This window comes from Podarcis tiliguerta, assembly GCF_965153285.1.
Source record: "Podarcis tiliguerta genome assembly, chromosome: Z".
Lineage (NCBI taxonomy): Eukaryota > Metazoa > Chordata > Lepidosauria > Squamata > Lacertidae > Podarcis > Podarcis tiliguerta.
In genome coordinates, this window is record NC_139553.1 from 7,964,532 (window position 1) to 7,981,383 (window position 16,852).

The 16,852-nt window shown below is 45.5% G+C and overlaps 1 protein-coding gene across 7 annotated transcripts in view; it reads left to right on the plus strand.

Annotated features, from left to right (window-relative positions):
• Positions 1-16,852, plus strand: part of TNC (tenascin C) — an 83,442-nt gene that overhangs the window by 24,044 nt on the left and 42,546 nt on the right. For 5 of the 7 annotated variants that reach the window (XM_083422824.1, XM_083422818.1, XM_083422820.1 and 2 more), the window contains exons 2-8: positions 3,886-4,478; positions 7,134-8,726; positions 10,296-10,559; positions 12,177-12,292; positions 12,396-12,552; positions 14,764-15,033; positions 16,563-16,748. In XM_083422824.1, coding sequence (XP_083278950.1) covers positions 4,016-4,478; positions 7,134-8,726; positions 10,296-10,559; positions 12,177-12,292; positions 12,396-12,552; positions 14,764-15,033; positions 16,563-16,748 — 3,049 coding nt within the window. In that variant the 5' untranslated portion in view covers positions 3,886-4,015. The remainder of the gene's footprint in view (positions 1-3,885; positions 4,479-7,133; positions 8,727-10,295; positions 10,560-12,176; positions 12,293-12,395; positions 12,553-14,763; positions 15,034-16,562; positions 16,749-16,852) is intronic. The other 2 variants (XM_083422819.1, XM_083422823.1) reach the window with 1 other exon arrangement.

Below are 16,852 nucleotides of genomic sequence, written 5' to 3' on the forward strand. Positions count from 1 at the left end.
CTCTGACTGCCACTGTTCATTTTTGTTAATCTGCCCTAATGAGGTCCCTTGCATCTCATTGGAGCATGCACAAGTGAGTTGACCTCACTGGTTCCTCCAAGTTCCCACACCAAAGCGCCTGGCAGCTTGAAATATATAAGCAGAGAGAAATTGACCTGAGTTAGAGAAGGCTGCAGAACACGAACATTGGCACTTCTGTGGCAGCTTTTTCAAACCTGATGCCCTCCAGATGTTTAGAACTCCAATTCCAACTGGCCCTAATCTGTATGGCCAATAATAATGAGAGTTGTAGTTCAAAACATTGGAGGGCACCAGCTTAGGGAAGGCTGTTCTATGGCCTCTGGTTATTGGGGGTTTTCAGGGACTGCAGAACTTGGAACTTGAACACTACAAAACTAACCAAACTATTACAGATTATATCCAAACTCTGGTAACCTTAGGACTTAGCTGAAGGCTTCAGGTTGGGGTCTCAAGCCACAGAACCACCTTCAGGCAGAAAAGGGAATAGGTAAAAGGTAAAGGACCCCTGGACGGTTAAGTCCAGTCAAAGACAACTATGGGGTACACTGCTCATCTTGCTTCAGGCCGAGGAAGCCGGCTTTTGTCCGCCGACAGATATCAATGACCTGCCTTGGTATAAATGAGTTTTCTGTTTTCTACATCAGTGAATACAGAAACCTGCTGCTCTCCCAGTGTTGTGAAGTCCATCAGCCCCAGACAGCATGGCTAATGGTCAGGGATGATGGGAGCTGTAGTCCAATGGCATCTGGAAGACCTCCAGTTCCCCACCCTTGTTCCATATGATTTAATACTATGGGGAGTATATGAAAAGTTTTAACCATGCACAGTGCATTCTATTTCATTAACAATTGTATCTATATTTGGCTGTGTGTTGCGTTGGATTTTTTTTTGGCAGGGGGAGTCTCAACAAGTAGCTCATTTAACAGCTCATCTCAACATCCCTGACAATTGTTTGTACTGGCTTGGGTGAATGGGAGTTGTAGTCCAGGGCCACAGGTTCCTCATCCTTGTTTTAAGCTACATGGTGGCTATTGCTGCATCTTTTGACAGCTAATTCCATGAGTTACGATCTTAGTGGATCAAGGGAATTCTGTCGACATAGTGCATCTTGATTTCAGTAATGCTATGGACACCGCCCCCCATGATATCCTTGTAAGGAAGCTGCTAAAATGTGGGTTCCGCAAGGTAACTGCATTTGACCGAACCTGATAATACCCAGAGTCTTCTTGATTATCTAGCTCATGCATCTAGATTCTTTTAGAGTATTTCATAAGAAGTAATAATAATAATAATAATAATAATAATAATAATAATAATATAAGAAACACCTTCTGACCAATGGAAGCTGATCCTCATTAGAACTGGTGGTGCAGAAGGGTGGGATCCCAACAGCAGGTGCCACAAGAGTCAATGACGGGCACAGCCAGAGCCAAAGATATAGGTAGAGTGAACTAATTATTTTCTTGTTCGCCATCTTCTCTCTGTTGGGTTCTACAAAAAAGGAGGAGGAAGCTGACAGGCAGGGCCACTCCCTGCAATGGTTGGAAGTAGAAAGGCAAGGAGGTCTGGGATGTGCTGAGGACAGGCTGAGGTTGGTGGGGCAATGCCCCACTAGCCCCAATAAACCAGTCTCCACTGCTTATGGTTTTCCTACATGATGCACACATACATTGATGCTAACAGCATCCTGGCAGAAAAGTATGTTCTGTTGAGATATGACAGGCATACACTATCCATACTTTACAGAAACAACTAAAGTCATTTTTGTTTTGACAAGCTTTTCCAGCTGGATGAAAAGGTATCTGCCTTGGGTGTTCATTTTGTTGTTTTCTGTAGGTGCTTAGAAATACTTTTAGTTGTTTTATGGTATATTTGTTAATTGCCTGGAGAAATGTAAAAAAGGGAGGGCTATGCACAGCCTCCCCACCAATGCAATGGGCCCCCCAATTCCCCCCAACCTAGGCTGGGCTGACCCAGGGAACATCCAACCTGGATCTGTCCCCAAATCAACTCAGTGGTAGGGATGGTTTTAAAATCCTAATTATAAACATGGCTGTGAGGGGCAGAGGAAGGAGGTGCTGTGTGTCCATCCCCCCCCCCCCTCTTGACCACATTGCAGAAGAGGAGGGTCCATCCTGCTGGGTGATGTTTCACTAGCACATTCCCTGAAATGATCATGCTGGCGTATCACACACCTGCAGCCTGCTGGTTTGAATCACCTTAGGGTTCAGTCCTGCTCAGTATTAATGTGCTCTTGTGTGTATCATCTGGGAATAGATGCATAGATGAATAGCCAAGTCTTCTTCCTACCTGATGCTTCATACCCTAACAGCCCTGGCCACTTTGGAATCCTTGACCCAGGGCAGTCCAGAACTTGCTCCCCCTCAGCCAAAACCTGGATCCCCCTTCATTGGCCCTGTTTTGTTCAGGATGTGGACTTTGACTGAAACCAGTGCACAGGCCTAAAATTAACAACAACATTCTCTCTTCCTGATTGATGGAGCTAGAGGTATCATGAGCCCACCTCCTTGGTTTAACATCTCTCTAAGCATACTTAAGTAATTATGGGCACACAGTGGCCTCTCTCTTGCCTCTCTTGTTTCAACAGAATTAATCTGCTGTGCCACAGGGGCTCTGTGTTTTATTATGAAAAGGTAAACTGAGCTACCAAGAAGTAATTGGCAGAAGCCAGAGCCTTAGGGTTTCCTGATTTTCACTGGAGAAATGTTGGAGGGTATGGAATTATCTGACCCCCAAGCCGCCTGAAGAAAACCCTGTCTAGGGAATATATTTTTTTAAATGTTTGTTTTATTATGTTTTTATATGTGTTGGAAGCTGCCCAGAGTGCCTAGGGCAATGCAATAAGATGTATAGGGAATGAAGAGGAAAATTATCAATATGGAATGGAATGTCCCTCATTTCATCAGAGAAATGTTGGAGGGCATGCAAGGGGGGCAAGCAATAACAAAGCCATCCAACTTAACAGTGCAAAGTGTGGGGAGGTTCAAGCTACCCTCATCTTCAGGAATACAATTATGGATTTGAGAAGTTGTTTTGCTGCTCCCAATGAATGGTATTTATTCTTTACTGCATTTGAGGTTTCAATATTATGTACTGGATTTCTATTTCTTTTTTTATTTATTTGAGTGTTTGTTTGAACTGAATAGTGTGGTAGAATAACAACAAGAGCAACAACAATAGATGCAAAAATGGGTGTGGCAACAGATGTAACTCTTACCTTCTGTACAGTTGGCTACATCCCAACCGTGCCAAATATACACACAAACATAATCCAGTCAAGCAAGAGGCATTGTAATAGTCCATGAACTCATTCCAGCCAAGCAAAAGCACTCAAGGGAGGACATGGAAAAGGACTGGTGATGGGCGTGGCCTAGGGAGAGTGGGTGTAGCTCAGGGAGAGTCCAAAGTGCCAGGTAGAGAGACCTTGAGGGCTGCATTTAGCCCCCAGACCTAAGGTTCCCCACCGCAAGCTAATATTTCACGAGCCACACAAAGGCCTCATACAGATGATGAGGACCTTCCCCACCAATCAAGGAAGCTCAGAAGGACACATTTTCTTCTAGATCAAGCCAAGGGGTGTTCACCCATCTCTATTCCATATCACTTCCTAGATTTGGTTCAAGGTGCTGGTGTTGACTCCACAGCAACTTAAATGGTTTGGGCTCAGCATATCCTAGAGTCTGCATCTGCCACTCTGTTTCACCACAGTTTTGAAGGTCTAATTCAGTTGCAAACTGATCGCTTCTGAACTCACTGCTGACCTCTTCCTGGAGGTCAGCCACCCTGTCATGATATTGGTTTCACAGAGAAGTAACTTGCTCCATGTAACTTTAACTGTTGCAGGACCATTGATAGGAGGGAGAGCTGATCGGCACAATCACATCGAAACGAGCTTTTCTCATTGTTCCTTTCTATTGTGAACATAAAGGAGATTTGAAGCCATAAGAGAATTCCCAAGGAACTGAACCTCAACATGGGCCTCCATGTTTGGGTACTGGCCTTGGTGACCATCGCTTTATTCCATCAACATGTTCATGGTGGACTCATCAAAAGAATTATTCGGCAGAAGAGGGAGGCTGGACTCAATGTCACATTGCCGGAGGACAACCAGCCTGTGGTCTTTAACCATGTCTACAATATTAAAGTCCCCGCAGGCAACCTCTGCTCTGTGGACTTGGACTCAGCAAGTGGCGACTCAGAACTCAAGACTCAGACTGAGCAGGACAAGCAATACCAGGAGCATACATTGAATGAGGAGAACCAGATTGTCTTCACACACAGGATAAACATCCCACGGCGGGCTTGTGGCTGTGCAGCAGCCCCTGATATCAAGGATCTCCTAAGTAGGTTGGAGGAACTGGAGGGACTGGTGTCCTCTCTGCGAGACCAGTGCACCAGTGGATCCGGGTGCTGCCCCAGTGGACAACCAGCAATAGGTATGGCAAAGCAGATGCTCCAACTACTGAGCTGTGGCCCTTCAACAATGTAATGACTGGGGTGCTGAGTTAGGAACAAAGGAAGCTGCCTTATGCTGAGTCAGACCACTGGTCCATCTAGTCCAGCATTGTCTACACGGACTGGCAACAGCTCTCCAAAATTTCAGGCAGGGGGCTCTTCCTGTCCTACCAGGAGATGCTGGGAATAATAATAATAATAATAATAATAATAATAATAATAATAATAATTTATTATTTATACCCCACCCATCCGGCTGGTTTTCGCCAGCCACTCTGGGTGGCTCCCAACAGAATTAAAAGCACAATAAAACATCAGACATTAAAACTTCCTGAACAGGGCTGCCTTCAGATGTCTTCTAAAAGCCAGATAGTTGTTTATTTCCTTGACATCTGATGGGAGGGCGTTCCACAGCGTGGGTGCCACCACTGAGAAGGCCCACTGCCTGGTTCCCTGTAACCTCACTTCTTGCAGTGAGGGAACCATCAGAAGACCCTCGGAGGAGGACCTCAGTGTCCAGGCTGAACAATGGGGGTGGAGATGCTTCTTCAGGTATACTGGGCCGAGGCCATTTAGGGCTTTAAAGGTCAGCACCAACACTTTGAATTGTGTTCAGAAACATACTGGGAGCCAATGTAGGTCTTTCAGGACCGGTGTTATATGGTCTCGACTGCCACTCCCAGTAACCAGACCAGCCACTGAATTCTGGAGCAGAGGCTCCAGTGCATGCAGAGCAGATGTTCTACCACCAAGCCATAACAACAGGTATTATTGTTGTGGGATTCAGAAATGCTGCACAATAAACTGCAGATTCCTCAGATGTCTGCTGTCCTAAAAGGCTTTCAGTCTATTAGGTGGACCAAAATAAATAAATCAGGAAAGGAAGTTGTAGTCGAGAAAGGCCCATGATGGATAAGAGGTACAGGGTGCAGTTTTTTTAGTTGTTCATTCTGTTTAATAATGTATACCTCCAATTCCCAAATATTTCTTCAAAGAGCCTACTTACACATTCAGAACACAAAATGCATAAAACACTCAACATTTAAAGGGGAATCAATATTAAATTCTATTAGCAGTCACAAAATAAACCCCAGTGTGGCTGGTACTTTTCCTGTTTGGAATGGTGAGTGTGTTGTGAATAGATGGTGGGTAGCTAGGGATTCTATCTCACTTTTGTGCAATAAGTTGCATTCCGGCCACGCAAAAGTGAGAAGTCTGTATACACACATCACAATTCTCCATCCCCCATCCAGGCAAGCAAGAAGCATTATCAAAGAAGCATTCTAGCCACCCAAATGTATTCAGGCTGGATGCAGCCTATGGGAGGGTCTATGATCTGGAGAGAGTCCTTTTGAAGGCCAAAAGAAGAGGCATGGAGGGTTGCGTATGGCTCTGTAGCCTGAGTTTCCCACCCCTGGGTAGGTGATAGACTATATGCAAAGAGGTGGTGCATCACAGTTAGGAAGCAATTGGGATTGGCCATAGATACCCTACTAGAAGACGGGCCTTAGCAGGAGCATGGTAATACAGGCCCCTGTTGTCAGCCCTGGAAAAGCATTCCCCATGCATCCTTCATCCAGTGAGCTCTGAACAGGCCCGAAAAGGCCACACGAAAACAATCCTGCATTCATACATACATTTGCAGTTACTGAGATTCCTCCCCACCATGTTTTATCAGTGCAGGTTTATGAATCAAGAATGCCAAGGAAGGCAGAAAAGTCATTGAACAAACTTCTCATTTTCATTCTCATTAATTGCTTAATGCCAAGATAAGTATGTAAGTGGGTTACAAAAACAGCTACACAAATATAAAAACATCCACAATGCACAGCACATTGTGTTGTATTAAATGTACCGGTAAATTCTATGTTAAAGGCATTTAGTGGCATATGTGTTCTGTTTGTGAATGCTGATGCACAAGAAAATGCATAAGCAGGTTTGTAGTAACTTTGCTGCACAACATATTTGGCACTCTGTCGTGCGATGAATTTCAGCTTGCCCACGGCTAACACTCAGTTGTCCACTAGCCCAAGAGACTTTTGCTTCAGCAGACAGAGACATAGCTCAGGGAAGACTCTCTGAAATTAATTGTCATGACTAATTTCAATGAGTCTGTTCCAGATAGAATTTAGTTGGAGAATAAAACATTAAAACAATATAAACTTGCATCATCAAAACATGTAACAAAACAATCCCATTAAAGCAGTTAAAACAGGAGCCTCAAGTCAAGAGAACAAGGGAACACCTACGTAAGTATTGTCAGAAGCTGAAAGGATGCCAGTGCAGGTGATTGGTTGGTTTTTTTCAAGTTTGCTTTTTTGGAAAATGTCTGACTTAAACCAGGACTTGGAAAGAGTAGCAGTGTGCCTCTGAGTACCAGTTCTTGGGAATCACAAGTTGGGGAATGGGCTGTTGTGCTCAAGTCCTGCTAGTGGGATTCCCATAAGCATCCAGGCAACCACTGTGATAACAGGATGCTGGACTAGATGGGCCGTTGCCCTGATCCGGCAGGGCTCTTCTCAAGTGTTTATGTTAATGGAGGGAAACTTCTAATCCACAATGTTTTCTGGTGCTTCTTTGTTAGCTATTGCTGTATTTTTTTTATGATGGCCTGCTTCCTTGTTTCACTGGCACAGGTCACATTGATGCTACTCCCTACTGCAGTGGACGGGGAAACTACAGTAATGATGTCTGTGGCTGCATCTGTGAACCTGGTTGGAAGGGCCCCAACTGCTCTGAACCAGAATGCCCCCAGAATTGCAACAACAGAGGGCAATGTGTCAATGGCAAGTGCATTTGTGATGAAGGCTTCACAGGGGAGGACTGTGGGCAACTGACATGTCCTGGGGACTGCAATGACCAAGGCAAATGTGTTGATGGCAAGTGTGTGTGTTTTGATGGCTACGCCGGGGAGGACTGTAGCCAGGAAGTTTGCTTGGTGCCATGCAGTGAGAATGGGAAATGCGTCAATGGGCAGTGCATCTGTACAGAAGGCTTCAGTGGGACAGACTGCAGCCAATCCCTGTGCCTCAATAACTGCAATAACCGTGGGCGCTGTGTGGAGGAGGAGTGTGAGTGTGACGAAGGTTACACTGGAGAAGATTGCAGTGAGCTTATTTGCCCCAACGACTGCTACGACCGTGGCCGTTGCGTTAATGGGACCTGCTATTGCGATGCTGGGTTCACTGGAGAAGATTGTGGGGAAATGACTTGTCCCAGCAACTGCCATGGGAATGGTCGTTGTGTCGAGGGTTCGTGTGTATGCTATGAAGGGTTCATGGGGGATGACTGCGCTGAACGGAGGTGCCCCAAAGACTGCAACAAACGCGGCCGTTGCATTAATGGACAATGTGTGTGCCATGCGGGTTTCCTGGGCCTTGACTGTGGAGAAGTGAGATGCCCCAGTGATTGCAACAACCACGGTCGCTGTGTGAATGGCCAGTGCGTGTGCAATGAAAAGTACATGGGAGATGACTGCAGTGAACTGCGGTGCCCCAATGACTGCAACAACCGTGGCCGCTGCATCAAGGGACAGTGTGAGTGTGATGAGAGGTTTATGGGGGATGACTGCGGAGACTTGAAATGCCCTAATGACTGCCACAACCATGGAAGGTGTATCAATGGGCAGTGCGTGTGCAACGAGGGCTTTGTGGGTGAGGACTGTGGGCAGCTGCAGTGCCCCAATGACTGCAACGACCGGGGACGCTGTGTCAATGGCAAGTGTGTGTGTGATGACGCCTTCACTGGGGTGGACTGCAGTGAACTGCGGTGCCCAAAAGACTGCAACAGGCATGGTCGCTGCATTAATGGCCAGTGTGTGTGTGATGAGGGCTACACAGGGGAGGATTGTGCTGAAAGGACCTGCCCCAATGACTGCAACAACCGTGGGCGCTGCATCAATGGTGTGTGTGTTTGCAATGAAGGCTTTGTTGGGGATGACTGCCGAGAACTGGCCTGTGTGAACAACTGCAGTGGCCGAGGCCGTTGCATGAATGGGCAGTGTGTTTGTGAAGAGGGCTTCACCGGGGTAGACTGCAGCCAACTGCAGTGCCCCAAAGACTGCAACAATCAAGGGCGCTGCATCAACGGAGTGTGCATATGCGACGAGGGATACCAGGGACAAGATTGCAGTGAGCAGTCCTGCCCCAACAACTGCAACGATCTCGGGCGCTGTGTCAACGGACAGTGTGTCTGTGAAGAAGGTTATGTAGGGGATGACTGTTCTGATGGTAAGTACCACCCAAACAGTTACCATTATGTGCATGGGCTCCCAGTGGGAGGCAAGGTGGGGCAGTTGCCCACATGGATGAACCATCATTCTCAGCATTCTTTTATTTATTTGTTTTTTATTTATAAAATTTTAACAGCTTTTATGCACACATTGTACTGTATTCATCACTTCTTTTCCAAAGACTTCCTAATCCATCTCTCTGTGGCATACTATGGAAATCTTGATCCGCTGCATATCCTCATATTTTACCCATTATCATTTCAAGACTTCCTTTTTGATGTTATCTGCTACTCATATGTTAACTCCTAAATTGTTTATTATACCCTGTAAAATAATCTCCAAAACACTTCCACTCTTTTCTTATCTTTAACTCATCCTTATTCCTTAGTTTTGCCATCATGGTTACTAATTCTATGCATTCTATCCATTTGTTCTGCCAAATTTCCTTTGTGGGTATCTCTTCTTCTTGCCCTTTTTTATTTTTATTTGTTTTGCATATACTATTCTAGCTACAGTGGTTGCGTACAAAAAAATATTGAGTGCCTTTTTTGGAATGTCATCACCTATTATCTCTAATAGAAAGGCCTCTGGTATTTGGGGAAATGTGAGTTTTAGAATCTGTTTTTAATTCTGTGTGGATAATTTACATGAGCATATTTGCATGATCACCACGTATGGATCAGGGTTCCCTCCACTTCGTGGCACTTCCAGCATAAATTAGACCCTTTTAAATACATTTTCACTAATTTTTCTGGGTGTCAAGTACCACCGGTACATAATCTTTTGTACGTTTACTTAATATGTTGTAACCATATGGCCCATTTTGTTGTTGGCCCATTTTGCCCCACACTTTCTAGGCAGAGGTCTGCACTTTAAAGTTCCAAGTCTGAGTACTCTTTCTTTTCCTCCCCAGAGCTTTCCCTATGAAAACCTGCTCTTTAAAACTGAAGTGCAACGAAAAGCAATTTGAGTTTTCTGTGAATTTCCGTTTCCTCCAATTCATCTGTAAAGAGCAGGTTTTTGTGGGGAAAGCTCAGGAGCAGCAACAACAACAAAAGAGCACTTGGACAGAGCTTTAAAGCATGGAGGTGAGGTAAGAGGAGGCTAGAGTGAAGAGAAAAGCAACCTCCTCTCAGCACCCTAAACAAACTGTTTCTAGGAGTCTCTGAGGGAAGCCGTTACAGTTTAAAGTGCTATGATACTGTTTTAAATGTATAGTGCAGACGGCTTCAAAGTTAGAAATGAGCTAAAGGTTCAGCACAAACATTTAATAGAGCCCTCTTTTAACTGTACTATGTTGAACAGCAGGGTATGGGTAGCATTTTTTCCTGTAAAAGCAACAACAACAAGCTATGTGAAATCCAGGTTCTAGCGTACATAGGGTGCTGGTGGGAGCCTTCAGAACCCTGATTCCCCACCTGCAGTCCAAAATGACTACCCACACCCCCGTCATGCAGCCTAGCCCTTAGCATGGCAAATGATCTGTGCCTCAGTTTTAAAAACATATGCCATTTGATTCCCTTCCATGACACATGATTTTATTTTATCTTTTAATTTCTCTTGTTAGTATTGCCTCCAAGAGATCTGACAGTTACAGATGTGACTGACAAGACTGTCAACCTGGAATGGAAGAATGAAAATGTGGTCACTGAATACCTCATCACCTACATCCCTACCGGAACTGGTGGCTTAGACTTTGAGTTCAGAGTGCCTGGGAACCATACGTCAGCCACCATCCGGGAGCTGGAGCCTGGTGTGGAATACTTCATCCGTGTTTTTGCCATCCTGAAGAACAAGAAGAGCATCCCAATTAGTGCCCGGGTTGCCACTTGTAAGTACATTAAAGCCCAGCTGAGCCATTCAACTAACTTGCTTGTCTACAAAACACTTACCTTCCTGTAAAATCAGGAAGGAATACATGGGTGCACTGCTGTTTGCTTCTATGTTATTGTTCCTGTGTTATGAGCCCAGATGCAATTAAGTGGGTACTAGTTGGGGCAGCCATCATTTCCCCTGGTTCAGAAATCCTTTCTCCAATACTAGCCAAGTGCAAAACACCTCTTATTTAGCAAAGGAGGCTGGTCCATTAGAGTGAATGGGGCCTGACACTGTCCTGCCAGCTCTCACCTGCCTACCTTTTTTACTTAGGACCAGCCCAGAGGGTAGAACTGCCTATCAGCTTCCTCCTCCTAATTCTCTGTGTTGCCCCTTGCAGAACCAAGCAGGAAGGCCCTTCATCAGAAAGCCAAACCTGAGTGAAGGCAATGCTCTTACTCTGGAATGACAACATGTAGGCAAAGGGGATAAATGGGCCAAGGAGCAAAGCATGAAAAGATTTAAGCCATCTTTACAGCACCCCCCCTCCTGCCCTGTTGATATTTTAACCCCCTCCCATTGCAAGAATCTCCTGATCTGATGTTTTCAGAAAAGAGGGGGTGGAAACTGCTCTTCTCTTCCGCTCCTGCCTGACTGTGTGTGGAGAGAGTCTTATCTATGTAGTGATTAGATGGCTGAGTGAGAGCTGTAACATTCATGCAAGCCAGTAGTTCTTTAGTTTGCAGTAGCTATTAGAAATAAAAGAAGTTATGCTTCACAGCTAGCTCCCTCGTTATTTATACTCTGCGGAGTCTGGTGCTCACAATGCACAGCTGTGAGTCCAGTGCACTGAGACCTGCTTTCCAGAACTGGAAGGTCTCTGAAAGTGCTCCAGTCGCCTAGCCCAGTCAGGGCAGAACCAGTTATTGAGCCCAGTCGCTTGCACCGGCTCAAAGGCGTACTGACATGCCCCATCCCACATTGCAAACAGGAATGTGGCTCTTTGCAACCTTCCAATGAGTTGATGGATTTGGAGGAACTGCTTTGTTTCAGTCCTAAATCCTGGGCCTTCCTCAAGAATGACAGGGAAAAGATTTGATAGTGTGTCCCCAGTATGTCAGATTTCTTCTTTGTAGCTTAAAAGGTAAAAGGTACCCCTGCCCATACGGGCCAGTCTTGACAGACTCTAGGGTTGTGCGCCCATCTCACTCAAAGAGGCCGGGGGCCAGCGCTGTCCGGAGACACTTCCGGGTCATGTGGCCAGCGTGACATCGCTGCTCTGGCGAGCCAGAGCCGCACACGGAAACGCTGTTTACCTTCCCGCTAGTAAGCGGTCCCTATTTATCTACTTGCACCCGAGAGTGCTTTCGAACTGCTAGGTTGGCAGGCTCTGGGACCGAGCAACGGGAGCGCACCCCGCTGCGGGGATTCGAACCGCCGACCTTTCGATCGGCAAACCCTAGGCGCTGAGGCTTTTACCCACAGCGCCACCCGTGTCCCTTTGTAGCTTACTGGCTTTCAAGTAGTGTTCCAGCATATAGTGTTGGGGGTATTTCTATATATATATTTAATGAATATGGTTTGAATGCTGAAGCCATGCTTCATGCATCTGCTTTCTGCTATTGCTTTCCAGATTTGCCCGCTCCAGATGGCTTGAAGTTCAAATCTATTAAAGAGACATCAGTGGAGGTAGAGTGGGACCCCCTGGACATCCCATTCAGTGGATGGGAGATTGTTTTTAACAGCCTGGTAAGGAAAGATATGACCTATGAGTGGGTCCCTTGTGATGTGAAGGGTCCTGGTTACATTTCTTGCTTCTTTAAATTCCAATTGTTTAACTTTTGCATTGCAGAAGGAGGAAGACAATGTGGGAATCAGGAACAGTCTAAAGAAGCCTCAAACATCGTATCTGCAACCAGGCTTGGCACCAGGACAACAATATAATGTGTCTCTTTATGTTGTGAAGAATCAAACCAGAGGACCTGGCCTCTCCAGGGTAATAACAACAAGTAAGTAGCAACTGAATGTGATCAGCCTCCAGGTGACTGTGCCAGTTATTAGTCTGACTATTTAATGAGTTGCTTCTCTTGTTTGTTGCAAGAAGAAAATAGATACCCTGGGAAGGTGAGCAAGCAGCAATCCTGAGAGAAGCTAGAATGGATGGCATTTGCAGTGGATGACTGTAGCAACTGTCAAAACTGATAGTTGCTGCAATGTTCAAGAGGCTTCTCACCAAACAAAGGATGAGCAAGGTCATCAACAAAAGCATAATGAAGTACTCTATATCCAAACCACAAGCATTATCATTGGAGAACACTTTAACACTAAAGACTACTTAGTTGATTTGAATCTATTTTTCCCAATAGAGGCTGCAATTGCAGAATACTGAAAAATCAGTAGCTCTTTCCATAGTGAGTAAATGAGATGCTGAGGTCTGACAGCAAACTAGAGCCTGTGCTGTGAAAGGCAAGGCAGAAAGCAAACCAGTCAAACCAGCCTCTTCCTCTTAACTTCCACTGCTGGGAAAGGGCCCATGCAACAAGAGCTCCTTCTTCTCACCAGACCACCCTGCCCCTCAACAGCTGCAGAACACTCCAGATAGCCCAACCCAAACTTGAGACTGTCTTTATCTGACTCAGTCAAAACCTTAGCCTGCCCAAAAGCAGTTCATATTAGGATTCAGGAGTTGGATAACTGGTGTATAATCTTATTTAAAGGGCCTGTTACCTTTTCTGTGTACATTGGTGTCTTCTGCGCAGCAAAGTTTGAAGCTGGCAGACTTAGAATTATAGAATCATAGAACTGTAGCGTCGGGAGGGACATCAATGGTCATCTAGTCCAACCCCCTGCAACACAAGAATCATATCTAAAGATTCATTGACAGATAGCCATCCAAACTCTGTTTGAAAACCTCAAATGAGAGTCCATGACTTCCCAAGGTAGTCCATTCCATTGTCAAACAGCTCGTACCACCAGAACTGTATTCCTAATGTTTAGTCAGAATCTCCTTTCTTGTAAAATGAATCCATTTGTTCAGATCCAACCCTCTGGAGCATCAGAAAACAAGCTTGGTCCACCTTCCATGTTACAGACCTTCAAATATTTGAAGACGGCTATTGTTTCACCTCTCAGTCTTTTCTTTCTGAACATACCCATCTCCCTCCCAGCTCCTCAAGTCTTTCCTGATCCTCTGGTGAATCTCTGGTCCACCCACTGGTCAGGTTTCACCCATTGGCCAGGAATCTCCTTAGAGTTCAGGGAACATGATGAGGGTTCTGGTCCCAGCAGGTCCACATGGGAAGAACCAAGCCTCCTCCTTGGAACTCCTGTGGTGAGACCACTGGGCACATGAGGATTCTTGGTCTGGGGCATGACAGCCAAGGAGCAAGTCATGGGAGTTGAAACCTTTCTCACATGTCCTCCCTCCTCACCTCCACAATGTAACAGGCAGCAATTGGAAAGATAATTTGCTTCTCAGAACTGCAGTCTCCTAACCTCTCCTAACATAGTGTGCATCTAACCAGATGGCTACTCATTTCATAGTGGGGCCCTAATTGAGGGCTGAGGGCCCACTGACAGCCTCCTTCCAAATGCCCCACAAGAACTGGGAGCCAATACTGTTGGAGAGACTAGTAACATAATATTGACACACATTGGGATAGGAAAAGGAAGAGTACAATGGAACTGTGGAGGAGGTAGAGCCATCCGTTGAAAAAACTATCTCTCTGCATGTCTGTTGGGTCACCTTCCTGCTGTGTCTAGATTCTTACAGCAGTAAAGAGGAACAATAAAGGCACTTTATGTCACTGCAGTTCTCGTCGCTGCTGCAAAAAGAGTATGGATATCCCCAGAGGGTTAGTAAGTGGGCAGCAGTACTGAAGCGGGGGGGGGGGGCTCTCTGCATGTGCCTATAGCAACTGTCAGATTGAATAGCTGCTCACCACATGTGGAAAACATTTTATCAAGTTTTATATGTTTTATTAGACACAGAGAAAAAATAGAAAATGTGGTAAATTAACTAGCCAACTAAGTAATTAATTAAATGAAAATGAAGACTGTTTTGAGATGGAATTGTATGGTCTCTGCACGCCCCCACCCCAAATAATTTTTGCAATTCATTCAAATTTATTTTTGCACCCTTTAAAAAGCCTATTCATGAAGAAGTTGTATGGTATCCAAATATTCTAAATCCCTGTCTCATCCTTTTTCGCACTCAACAGAGCTTGATGCCCCCAGCCAGATCGAGGCAAATGATGTTACAGACACTACAGCACTGATCACATGGTTTAAACCATTGGCTGAGATTGATGGTGTTGAGCTGACTTTTGGGCCCAAGGATGTCCCAGGGGACCGAACAACCATCGACCTCTCGAAGGATGAGAGCCAATACTCTATTGGGAATCTGAAACCACATACCGAATATGAGGTGACCCTAGTGTCCCGACGTGGGGATATGGAGAGTGACCCTGTGACGGAAACCTTTGTCACAGGTAAGAAGTGGTCAGAGTTCTCCTTCCTACTTACCTACCTGCCTACCATGGTTTCCAGTGTGGCAGCGATGGATGCAATGGTGTCCTTGAATTATAACTTTGGTGCCAATAGACCCACTGAGCTCCCTCTCACTCAATGCCCTTTTAGTCATGAGGTGGTGAGGAATTTACTTTTTTTCATCCCTTGAGAACTGCATAGAGCTGGGGGAGGAAGTTGGAAGTCAGACACACTTTCCCACTTCGCTTTTCAGCTCTATGTGCTTGTCAGGTCTTGTATTAATTGTACTGGATCTGACTTTCTCCCAGATCACTTGGCAAAGCAAAGTGTATGATCAGAGCAAACTGGTAAACCATAAGCTACAAGTTGGGACCAGGCTGGTCTTCTCTTGCTGGAGTTCTTGCCTGAATAGCAGCTGATGGCTTTTGCTTCTTTGGCCAATGGTTGGGACCAGAGTGGTTTTTTTTCCATTACCTGCTTCTACAGTTCCAGTTCAAGAACTCCAACAGGTAGTTGGAACAGGGTGTCCTTTTCTGGCAAAGCAGCAGCAGCTGCTTCAGCCAATGGATGGGTCCAGGCTAGTCTCTTTCTTGCCATGACGTTCTTCCTGGGAGACAGGGGGAGCAGCCCCCCAGTGGGCCTTGGTCTATTGGCTGATTGCAAAGGCCAGTGCATGTTGCCCTTGAGCTCTGCTAGCTCAGAGCAGACGTCTACTATGCACTAAATCCATTGCTTTTAAAATTATCTACTTTCGGAGAATTGATTCAGTCCTTACTTTTCTGACAACAAATAACTGCCTTGGAACCATGGTGCACTGCAGAACATTATGGAGTAATCCACAGGGCACATTCAGTGTACTAGTTAAGCCTTTGAGCATCACTGTTGCTCCACATGAACTACAGATGTGCACCAAAGCTCACCCAAAGCGCATCTGCAGAAACACTTCTCTGGAAATGCTTGGGAGTACTGGGAACACTGGTGTGCCACCACATTGAGGAATCTTTTGAGAATCTTCTGAGGAACACCAAGGCACCCTGGGATTTAATCCAAAAACTACTGCTCTATCACAAGGGTGGGGAACTTGTAGTCCTGCAGTCTGCAGATGTTGCTGAATGCCGATCCTTTTCAGTACCAACCAGCATGGCTAATGGTTAGTGTTCACTGGGATTGTAGTGTAGCAACACTTGAAGGGCTACAGGTTTCCTATCTATGCTAACATACCAAGGTTGAAAGTTTTGGGTTGTATCCTACTAGGTTCTACTCAGGGTAGACCCATTGAAATGAATGGACCTGTTAGTCATGTCCATTAATGCCAATGAGTCTACTGTGAATAGGTTTGGCATTGGGCAGAAACCATTGTGCTGTTAGAAAGAGAGAGTTCATAAATGCTGAACCAAATCTGAACAGAGCAGAAGGAAGTTTGCCCGTCACTAATGGGGAACATGTCCTAACATTTGTTGAGCCCAAAGCTTCCCCTGCAGTTCTGCATATGCAAAGTTTGCTAACAGTTAACCCCCTTCCTTCTGCCCAGAACTGGATGCTCCAAAAAATCTGAAACACCTGTCTCAGACGGATAGCACCATCACCCTGGAATGGAAGAACAGCCAAGCAACACCGGAAGCTTACAGAATTAAGTATGCCCCCATTTCTGGTGGCGATCATGCTGAAGTCACAGTACCCAGAAGTGACCAAGCCACAACCAAAGCTACACTCACAGGTATGGCTCACCTGAAAGGTAGTCAAGTTACTGTTGGACCAAATGTCTATATAAGTTGCATGGCCTCAAGCTTGAATTGCATTCTTAAGACTACAAATCCTATC